Raw genomic sequence first — 11,222 nt, forward strand, 5'->3', positions numbered from 1 at the left:
ACCTGCTTAATAATTGTAAATAACAAGCAGAATAATAAACAAAATGCTTGAATGATAAAGGGAAAGAATTACACACCGGCGACACTTTTTCAGAATAAATGTTTCACGTATTGCCAGAACAGAAATATGTGCGAAAACTTTTTTTTGAATCCCAAAACTGCTTAATAATTGAACAAAAAAACAATCAGAATAATAAAGAATTACTAAAGGAATTTCCGATACACCAGCCAAAATTTTCGGCCACGTCTCCAGCACAGAAATATGTGCGAAAACATTTTTTCACACCTCAAAATGTCTTAATAGTTGATTAAATAACAAGCACAATAATAAACAAATTATTAGTTATTTCTGATACACCAGCCAAAAATCTTGTTCCAAATTTTGACCAACTAAAAAGTTTCATTCTTTTTAAATTGGACACTTATTTTCTATCTTATGGAAGTGCTGACGCAATGAATTAAGTGGTATATTCTCATTTCAATATTAAATATTTAGGTCGAGTTATTTAATGATAATAATAAACTTTAAAATCTGCTGCATCAAAGAACCAGACTGACTCATTGTTATGCTACGGTGATAAAAACACCAAAATGTTTATTGCAAATAAAAATAGATACAGTCGGGGCCATAAAACATCCAGAGAGAAGGAGAAAGAAACATTTCAGGTACGTTATATTTAACATGATGATGAGGGGCTACTGAACGTCACAGAGCTGTATATATAATGATACTTCTATTTGTTTTTTAGATCAAAATACAAAACTGTGCAGCTTTTAATAAAGCATCAACATCAATAACATCGAGAATAACAACGTGACGCTGAATAAGTCCAGTCAGAGCAGCTCGACTCAAGCGTACAAAAACTTAGAGATCTTTTCATTTTTAATATGGGAGGAAAACCTCATAATGAAAAACACACCCGATGTTTGTGAATATTAAACGGTGACCTGGAGAAAAAGTTAAATGTCCTACTTTTCAAAGACTTTACTTCCTAGAATGCCATTAAATCTTTATAGAATAATGAAAAGTTCTGTGACAGAGGTGATACTTTGAGGCGGAAAGTCACAATCTTCTTCTGACAAGTGACGACTTCAAATTCAATAAAAAAGGGCATCTTCACCAGTTTTATACATCAAGATCAGATCATCATCTGTCTCTTACGAACCTGCTCATACTTCTAAATTTATTGACTAGCTTTGTTTCAGTCGAGCGATGTTTGTTGTCGGCGTGTGGGAGCTGATTTTTGTTGGCCAAGTCTCTTCCAGAATCGCGGGGTGAACATTTCTTTTTTGTTTGCTGATGCTGCATTTTGGTTTTCTAAGTTAAAAGTTGACGTTGAACTCAAAGCTACCCTGATCGGATCAGTCTTTAATTTCAAAGCTCTCTGAAACAAAAAGTAAACAGTTTCTTTGTAGGTGAAAAATAAGGTTTTCCTTAATTTTATATTGTAATTGTTGGTTAATTAATTTGAAGACGATTTGATCGATTAATTGTTTAGTCGATATAACGTCTTGTTTTGTGTAACCAACAGTCCAACACCAAAATAATTCAGTTTACAATTATTAATAATATAAAAAAAAGTGGCTGGAGAGCGGTGACAACAAATCAATTAGCTAAAAAGTTAACAAATAATAAACAATTAAAACGTCCGATCAGAGAAACTCGAGCTTGTTCAAACCCAGATCGCAACCTCACAGACCCTTAAGCTTCTGTCGCCTCGGCTCATTCTCACAGCTTATTGGGAGAGGGGGCTGCAGGGCCCCGCCCCTCGCAGCCTCTCCACCAATACGATCCAAGAATAAGGACTGGAAATATTCAGCAGAGGAGCTTCAGTCTGCCCCCCCCCCCCTCACGCCAGAACTTTAAGACTGAAAACAGGTGTAGGGACGGTCACCAGGCAGGTAAACGCTCACCTGTCCCGTCTGGTCAGATAATAATAAGGACTAATAGAAAAGACGCTGAGCTTAGGGAAAACATTTGGTCCCTTTTGGTTTGCTACTACAGCCGCTGACCATTAGAATCTTCATTTACACACGCTCTGAAACATCCACACCTGCACCGCCTCTCAGGTACGACGGTTATTAACGGTGTCGTGAGGTCCCGGTGAGCAGCTGGGACAAACAACACAAATGGACGACTCAATGTCTAAAATAACTGGATTATTGGTTCCTCAATCTTAAAATTCTGGCCTTTAAAAATTAAAACAAGGTAAAGCAAAAGCAAGTGAAAGCAGGAGGCAGAGTGACTGGCGGCCCGGCGCCACATAAACCAGGAAGTGAAGACATCCAGAAACGCAGAACCACACCTGGGATGATGTGAATGAGTGGTGGGTCTTTGTTTGGCGGCTTTAAAGACAAAGGAAGTTTAAAAAAAAAAAAAAAAAAGGAACAGCGACAGAAGCGTTTGTTGTACCGTGGGATGTTTTGAGGCTGTTTCAGGGCTAAAACAAACGCTCCTTCAAACAGCGGACATTTAACTGCTTCCTGGCGTGTCTGCGTGAGCTGCGAGCACACAGGTCGTCTGTCGGTTCGTGTTCCTGTGTGAGAGCAGCTGACAGACGGAGGGAGGAATCATCGTAGGCACCGAGTCCGGACTGCTGTAACCAAACAACCTTTAATTATAAACACCGCCACCGGTAGCACGACAGCAGACGTTAACACCGAGACCAGCGGCTGTTCCCATGGTTAACAGAGACAAACGCGTTGGCTACATGAGCCCCCCCCCCCCCCCACGAACAGGAAGCTGGAGAGGCGGGAGAGGGAGGGGCTTCAGTGAAATGTGTCGGCAGCAGGTTGCATGAAAAGTGAGGGCGGCGGGGAGGGGCAGCGATGGATGCTATTGGTCCTTCTTCTCTGATTCTGAAGAATCCTGTTTAGCCCCTTCCTCCTCAGGAGGAGTCTCCTCATACCTGGAGGAGGAGGAGGAGGAGAAAGGAAAAGACAGGAAGAGAAAGAAACAAATTCATCATCCTGACAGTTCATGTTTAGTCTAACATCAATCACAATATTCACTTTTGCATGGCTATATTCAATAATTAAGAAATTAACTGTATATTTGTATGCAGTAGGGCTGCGCAATGAAACAGTAATGATCGCAAAAAAATTTACTCAATAACAATGTAACAAATGTTCAAAATATTATCATAATTGTTGGTTTAATTCATTTGAATAACGAACAAATTGGCACCGTCTTTAAACTTGAAAGAAATAATTATCACGATAAATGATAATTTATCATTATTTATATCATCGAATGATATGAAATGTTTTTATCGGCCAGCCCTAGTATACAGTTTATATGTATAAATGTAGCTGCAGTGCTGAGCTGTTAAAAATAAAAAGTCATAAACACTGTATATATATCTATATCTCATGTTTATTAATAATTACTGAGATCGTTTTGTTGATATCGACACGCCTAAAGCAGAGCGATGTTTTTGTTAATGTGGTGACACCGGACGGCAGATGGATGGAGAGATGGCAGCACTCGTCTTGTTAATGGGCCGATTACCTGCCCAGGTGAGACGGGAGGGGGGGGGGGAAGAGTAAAGAGAAAGGGGCGGGGCATCTACATGGAGGTGGGCTGTAACCGGCGGCGGCGGGGGGAGCCTGTCGCCACAGAGACGGCATCCATGGAGCTAGCCAGGCTGGCGGGCGAGCCGCTGACGGTTGGGAAGGAAGTGAGTCTGGGAGAGCCAGGGAGGACTTCCTCTGACGACTCATAGCTAACCACGGGGGGAGGATGGGTAAAGAGAAACATGGCAGAGAAAATAAGAACAAGAGAAGTGATGAAAAAGAAAGAAAAAGGGGGAGGAGAGGAAGAGAAGAGAGAGAAAGAGAGTGCGGTAAGTTTTAATCTTAAACTCTAAAGTTAAAAAGCGACTACGGAGCTCTGCTGCTGAGATATCTGAGAGACGAGAGGAGCGCAGGCGGTGAAGGAGCAGGAGGAGAGAGGATGGTGAGAAAACAAAAGGAAGGCGGCCGAGGAGGACATGGATGGAGAGGAAAAAGTGAGAGGACAGACTGAACGAGGCGCGGAGAAACAAAATGACGAGGCCTGGATGAAGAGGTGAGCAGCTGTCGAAGACGTGAGGAGGTGGAGGAGGTGAGACAAAGACAGACAGACAGAGGAGGTGAGACAAAGACAGACAGACAGACAGACAGTTCACACTCTGAACATTAAAAGCTCCCAAAAATATAATGATGCAACGTTTGTAATGATAATTGTTCTTTTGGGTTGTTTGTTTTGTTGTTTGCTTTTTGGGTGGGGCTGCCGAAGTGCACGTAATGGACTAAAAGCTTTACACTACATGTCACCTTCAGACACATTCTTCAGGAGAAAAAAAAAATTCCCACATTTTGGGGTTCAGCATCTTGCCCAAGGATTTTGGAGGAGCCGTGCCGAGGATCAAACCACGACCTTCTTATCAGCGGACGATCCGCTCTAACTCTGTTCACATTGAACGCAAAACTAATTTTTCCATGTTGCACAGTTACATACAAAGGCAATGCAAAGACGCACAGTGTTGCGTGGACAGGACCGGGCAGAGCCGCTGCTCGCCAACTGCGTGAGCTTCTCGACCTGTTGGCAGCAGCGGGAGTTATCGTTAACGTCAGCGGGCTGATGTCAATATTTTGGCATCATTTTGATCCACTTGTATCAATTTACTCACAGTAAAATGTTTATTTTGGGGTCATCCTGCTGTAGTAAAACAGATTAAAGGCACGAGTAGACACAAAAAGTCCAGTGGTCAGACTATCGAGCGCCACTAACAGATAAATGCATTAGATGCTGCCGTTTGTTCACGTGGAGAATCTGATAAAAATATTGTAGGTTGAAACATTCACTTTTTTCTTAGTATGCTTGTGCATTTTGTCCGGCCGCTGTACGCAGCTGCGGCTGAATGTGCAGATCGACATTCTTTAAGAACCAGAATCTCAGTCTCCAAGTTCACTTGTAACACACCGACAGAATCCACACTTAAGGTCATGAACCTGAAGAGTGACTTCTGGTTAAATGTCCTTCTGAATTCATTCAGTAAACCCGTTTCTGTATTTTATTAAAAATAAATGTTTCTCTTTTTGTGTTGCAGGCAGATTGAGGCCTCAGGTGTTTATTCTGCCGTCTAATCACACAGCAGAATAGAAAATCATGTGATTAGAAGAGATTTCAACTCAGACACAGAACGCTGAACCTGCGTCCCTAAACATCGTAACCTTAGTAACTACAAATGAACTCTGCCAGAAGACGGATTTCTTCTAATTCAAAAGAACAACTCTGATGTTGTTATTCTGACAGGAGCTTCGGTCCGGTAGAGAGTCCTCCAGTGGACCCCCATGGGACCTAAAAACAACTCTACACACGATCCCTTCAGTTTCATTGACATCTCATTTAAATCCTTTCGGACAAGAGGAGGCTAAAGTCCAACTCCTCACGCCACTAACTAGGGTGTGCGCTCGACATGGTTACTCACCTGAACATCTCCGTGAGCTCTCCTTTGCAGAGCGCTACGACGACGGGGAAGCCGACGCAGGCCGGGACCAGGTAGAGCAGAGCGGGCTGCGGACAGACGGACAGACATGTTAACAACCAGCACACAGCCAGGGTCACCCAGTACAAAATGACCTTATAGTGAACGCAGGGTGAGTTAACTTTAAGCTTTGGTGTCCACTGAACAAGAGAACACGTTACGCAGTTTAGTCAACCAACCAGCATCTCTTGTTCATTTTAAATCCAGCAGCTGTTAAATTAGTAGTAAAACGTCAGAACAGGAGAAACGCTGCAGACTCCTCTGTATTTACGTCGTTGGACTCACTGCAGTTACTATCGCTGTCTTCTAAAGACTTTTTTGTTTTCATGTAATTGTGCACGGGGTCATTGAATTACCTTTATAGTATAAAATATAAAATCTTGATGAAGCACACTTAGATGGTTTTCATATGTTTACAAAAAGGTATTGGTTGTATTTTTATTGTTTATGCAAACAAAATGGTAACTTTATTTGTAGTTTTCAATATAAGAGATCGCCTCAGTTTAGCTTCGGCTCGCAATCGGCGTGAACAAAAACCACACGATCCTTTTTGGTGAAAAAAAAACAAAAAATACCCAAAACAAATAACACTTATCGGATCCCACAAAAGTACGTTTGTTGTCACCAGTCAAGGGCTGGGCGATATGGCCAGAAATGTTATCGCGATAAAAACATTTCACATCATTAGATATCGATAATTATCACGATAAACGTCAAATCATTATTTCTTTCAAGTTTAAAGGCTGATTTTTGCTCCTGAAGAAACTAGATGGTTAATCACGTGGTTAAACTTATCGTTATGGTCAGAATGTGACACTTGAGGCCAAACAGTGAATCACTTGACAAATCTGAGGTGGAACATTCAAAAGTATTAGCAAAACAAATTTGATTAGTAAAACTTTTCAGTCCTTTTTCCTCAACAAAATAAATATTTTAATAGCAAAATTAAGTGCTAATTTGTTCATGATTCAAAGGAATTAAACCAAATATTTATCGACGATATATTGAACATTATGTTGATTTTGTGGAAAATTATATTGCAATAATTATCATTATTGTTTTATTGCCCAGCCCTATCACCACTCTGAGTTCCACTTTGGAGAGTTTCAGTGTCCCAGCGGTGGTTTAAATTACGTTTTAGATGCTTTTCCGACAATAAAAGAAAGATTGCCGTGAGAAGAGTTACCCCCCCCTCCCATTAGAAAGCCCAGGCTCTCAGCATATTCAGAGGTCAACATCTACAGGAGGTTCGTATGACTCTTCTGTCTGCGCAGTAAATTCTTTAACTGCACATGATCCCATCTTTCCAGTCAGCACAGGGACCTGCACAGGTAGCGAGTTTGCAGTACCTGTGCGTGTTTGAAGGTGTGCATGACGAAGATGGTGAGGCCCAGTCCGAAGATGTAGGCCAGGAAACTGGAGTAGAAATACGTCCTGCTGTTCTTCTTTAGGCTGCAGGAAGGAGGACAGTTTGAACAAAACTTTACTCAATATACAAAAGAAAATGTTATCACGAGGAACATTTAAGCCCCGAAATCTACCTCAGCCACAGAGAGAAGACGGAGGCAGAGAGGAAGAACGAAGAGGCGAAGCAAAAGTATTTCTTATCCGATTACTCGATGGAATAATCTGTAGGATACTCGATTACTAAAACAATCCACAGCTGCAGCCCTAGACAATCCCGACCTCTAGCAACAGAAGAAGAAGAAGAGAGGACGGGCGTTACCTGACGTCGAAGCGCAGCAGCAGGGCGATGAATATACCCGGGATGACGATGTCACCCAGACCCAGCATGGCAAAGTTACTGGCTCCGAGTCCTTTCTCCAACAAGTCCTGAGGAAAGACCACTGGAGGGGAGAGAATCGCAGCAGGATCAGCCGTTACAACAGGTTAGATATGTAACAGTGACTGAAAACGTGACCAGGCGGTGACTCATGTATCCACACACATTTGAACATTACGTCCTGCACAGGATCTCAAGTCTCACATACTTACATTTGATTGGTGCTTCGAAGGACTTGGCGACTGTTACCATCACGTTTGTTCCAAACACCTGGAGAGAGTGAGAGAAGGTCTCTTTATGTGGCTAAAAGTGAATGTTTGGACTCCAAAGTCTTCATTTTAACTCTAGCTCACAAATTTAGGAGTTAAAGTTGTTTCTCAACTTTCTTTTGACTTTATAACGCTTAAATTTCAGAGCTCCAGGAGGCGTTTTGGGTTTGTTTGTCTATTCTAGATGGTTCTTTTTAGAGCAACCAACATGAATCGATCTGGTGATTCCCACGTGCTGAAGAGTCTCTGAGAAATATCCTGGATCTCTACCAGCTCTTCTAGACCTGAGCCTGACCTCTCCGTGTTTGATCTGGCCCTCAGCAGTGACTTGTCCCCCACAGTTTGATACCTTTGTTCTGTCTCTCCCCTCGTTTCCTGTCTGCTTCTTTACGATCAACTATTCAAAAATGCCTTTCATGCTCAAATTAATGTTATTTGGAATCTGATATGGTGAAGATTTGAAAATGAAGTCATCTTTACATAATTAATTGGACGTGTAGTGTTTAAAATGTTCTCACCCAGAAGACGTCGTAGACGAACAGCCCCCCCAGCAGGATGCAGCCGGTACTGACGTTGTTCAGGTGGAGCAGCTCCACTCCGTTCAGCGCAAACGCCAGGCCAAACAGGTTATTGGCTATCCAGTGCTGTGATGTCACAAAACAGGGACAGGTTATTGGCTATCTGGTGTTGTGATGTCAGAACACACAGACAGGAAAAAACAAAACCATTGTGATGTTTGTCAGTTAACCGTAATATGAACTTCTACTGTACCTTTTTGAGCAGGTACCAGACTCCCACCACACTGCTGATGAGCAGACACACCAGGTTCTTGGTGTCAAACTCATAGTTGACTATTTCTGCAGAGAGACGGAGACGCATGACTTTTCTAGGTCAGATTTAAATCTTAAAAAATAAATAAATAAAAGGCTTCATTCATCCTGAGTCAAGTTGGAGAGGCGGTGCAACCAAATTAAAAAAATATATTTTCCCTGTCTGCCTCAAATGAAAGGGAGAGGAATTTAGTTTGTTGTGCTTACAGCTTTAAAAATGTCTAAAAAAAACTCCCTGTTTCCTTGATTCTCTGGAAGACTTTTCACACTTTGTAGTAAAGAACTAGTCCCTGCGAAAACTGTCTCAAGATCGACAAGAGTTTGTGTCTGGAAAACAGATGTTGGTGCTGAATAAGGATGAAACAGTTACCAGTTTAATGATAAACGTCTTACCTTCTTTGGACTCTCCGGAGCCCTGAGTGAAGAGCAGCTGGAACTGTTTATTTGGGAAAGAAGCTGGAAAGATTCTGGACATCAGAGGACTGAGAGAAACAAGACGAAAGTAGACATCACGTACAACATCGGTGCAGTCAATTTGCTTTGTCATGTCTCTCATACGTGCGTTGTGTTGCTTTACCTCATAGTGTGAGACAGAGCCAGGACGCCCAGGCCGAAGAAGTAGACGGACAGCAGCAGGTTGATGTACTCTTGAGAAAATACCTGCATCAAAACACAAAACAACAAAAGACTGAGTGAGGACAGGGCTACAGACTGCAACTATTTTGGTCGCATGTGTCATCTTTTTGTAAGCGATTAATAATTTCATTTGGTCCCTTTCGTGCCAGTGCAAGGTGATCATTAGCAGCTCTACAGCGAGACTATCTCACTTGCAAATGCACCTCAAGTGCAGACCGCAACCTACCGTAATCCCCCCGCTGATCGTTCAAAACATGAACGGGTGAAATCTCGTTCGGCGGGTCGCTCTGCGGCCGCTTGAGCAGCCCGTTATACAAAAACAGCGACAGAGATGTGGCGTCAGCTGAAGGGGTGAGACAGAAGGCAGCAGGGAGGAGATAAGTGAAGTTTGTGTTTGGCTAGCTGGCCATTTAGCTCCATCAGGTGCCTTCTGTTGAAACCTTCAAGTCGATGCGCTCTGCGACCAACCAATCACAGCCTGGATGAGGCGGGACATCAAATAAAGTTTGCCGTGCTGCAGCAAACTTTCAAATGTTGAACCGATTGTTCTGCATGCACGAATGTTGGAATTATTGACGAGTTAGCACTTAGCATTACCAAATTAGAGACCAACTCTACCACCACTCTGTAGAGTCAAGATTTTTCCTGCACAAGCATTTAATGAATAAAAACTACCCCCAAAAATGAAAGTGCTCTAACTGGAATTGATATTTTAAAAGTGTTGAGCTATACAGTATACTAATACATAAAAATATTAATATTATACTAACAGTATATTATTAAATGAACATTATACTCTCATTTCATGTTATAAAATTATACGAATACACACATTTCTATTAGTTCCTCCTCCAGGTTGTGCATTGAGCCTCTGCAGTGGACAGATGGGGATCAGGTGGTTACAGTACAAGTGGGAGTGCAGTGCTGTATTTATGTTGTAGGCAACGTGGCCAATGTGCAGGCAACTATAAAATTGTTACCTGGTCAACACAGTTTTGGCTTAAAACTTTGAATTTGCACACCAAAAGAAAGAAACACAAAACTTGCAGGGACTGATGCATCACCCGAAACACTGAGCCCCTCCACACCTCTTACCAGCGGTCACTGATTAACACCTGTACCGAGAAAAAAGAAAAAGGGGTGCAACCAAATCATGTGCAGGTGCGACCAACACAGAGAGTTGGCACCAGGCCCCTGGAGGATGGCTGAGGAAACCCCGAATTACCTTAAAGAAGAGGTAGAGCCCGAACAGAGTACAGCTGGCGATGATGGGGAACCTCGCTGCGTCTCGACTGGTGATCGTCTCTGGCATGTCTGCTGAATTCTGGGGAGGACAGATAAATACAGAGAGGAGGGGGAGCTCATTTAAAGAGGGAGGTGGTGGCTTTTAGTGATAACGTGCTGAACAACTAGTCAACTCAAAACAACACGAACTCCGTTAAACTTAGTTTAAACAAAAAAGTTAGAAAAGTTCCACCACCAACAACAAGTTTACCTGAACAGGAAGTTAGTTCAGTCCAAACACTACTGAGGACTATCCATAACAAACAAACAGCAATTCGCCGACTGCTTTTGTTTCCCGACACGTCTCACTTATTTTTAGTGATGTCAGTGTTCCCAGATCTCAGCTATTGTTGTAGGGATGGTGAGTGACGTTTAGAAAGAATACCATCAGTCTGTATCAGTCCCTCCTCCTCCGCGTTTAACTTGAAACGCAAGTTAAATCAGATTTGACGCTCGAGACACAGCGTTACGTCTCTGACCCGCTAGTCTCGATAGCAGTATCGATAAGCTCGGACCTTAGTGATTTTCGGGTTGAGAAATTTTGGAAACGGGTCCTTTTAGAACCGGATGAGAGTGTTTGTTGAGTAATTAACCACAACTATCATTAAAAGTACTGTGCCTTGGATAAAAACACCATCATTCAGCATTATTTTAATTAATAAAAAAGGGCCTTTTAAATGTGTTTTCTTTCATGTAGTTTTACAAATGCTGTCCTGTAAAATTAGGGTCTTGGTTATTCCCCTGACAAACAGGGCAACAAAACTGAGCGTTTATCATCATTACCGAATATTCTGTCTTTTTTTTTTTTTTTTTTTTTTTTTTAAACAATGATGAAAAAATCTGAAGGCTGTCCATCATTATTATTAGAATAATAATAATAAATTTGTAGA

At 42.0% G+C, this 11,222-nt stretch overlaps 1 protein-coding gene across 3 annotated transcripts in view; it reads right to left on the bottom strand.

Moving 5' to 3' along the window:
- Positions 1-563: 563 nt before the first annotated feature.
- Positions 564-11,222, bottom strand: part of hm13 (histocompatibility (minor) 13) — a 19,226-nt gene continuing 8,567 nt past the window's right edge. For 2 of the 3 annotated variants that reach the window (XM_046056386.1, XM_046056387.1), the window contains 9 exons: positions 8,990-9,072; positions 8,806-8,894; positions 8,354-8,439; positions 8,101-8,226; positions 7,526-7,583; positions 7,257-7,377; positions 6,880-6,982; positions 5,474-5,559; positions 564-2,908 (listed from right to left, as the gene is read on the bottom strand). In XM_046056386.1, the coding sequence (XP_045912342.1) occupies positions 2,836-2,908; positions 5,474-5,559; positions 6,880-6,982; positions 7,257-7,377; positions 7,526-7,583; positions 8,101-8,226; positions 8,354-8,439; positions 8,806-8,894; positions 8,990-9,072 (825 nt within the window). In that variant the 3' untranslated portion in view covers positions 564-2,835. Of the gene's footprint in view, positions 2,909-5,473; positions 5,560-6,879; positions 6,983-7,256; positions 7,378-7,525; positions 7,584-8,100; positions 8,227-8,353; positions 8,440-8,805; positions 8,895-8,989; positions 9,073-10,273; positions 10,403-11,222 lie in introns of those variants that run through there. The other variant, XM_046056388.1, reaches the window with a different exon arrangement.

The sequence above is a fragment of the Micropterus dolomieu genome, linkage group LG08 (assembly GCF_021292245.1).
Source record: "Micropterus dolomieu isolate WLL.071019.BEF.003 ecotype Adirondacks linkage group LG08, ASM2129224v1, whole genome shotgun sequence".
Classification (NCBI taxonomy): domain Eukaryota; kingdom Metazoa; phylum Chordata; class Actinopteri; order Centrarchiformes; family Centrarchidae; genus Micropterus; species Micropterus dolomieu.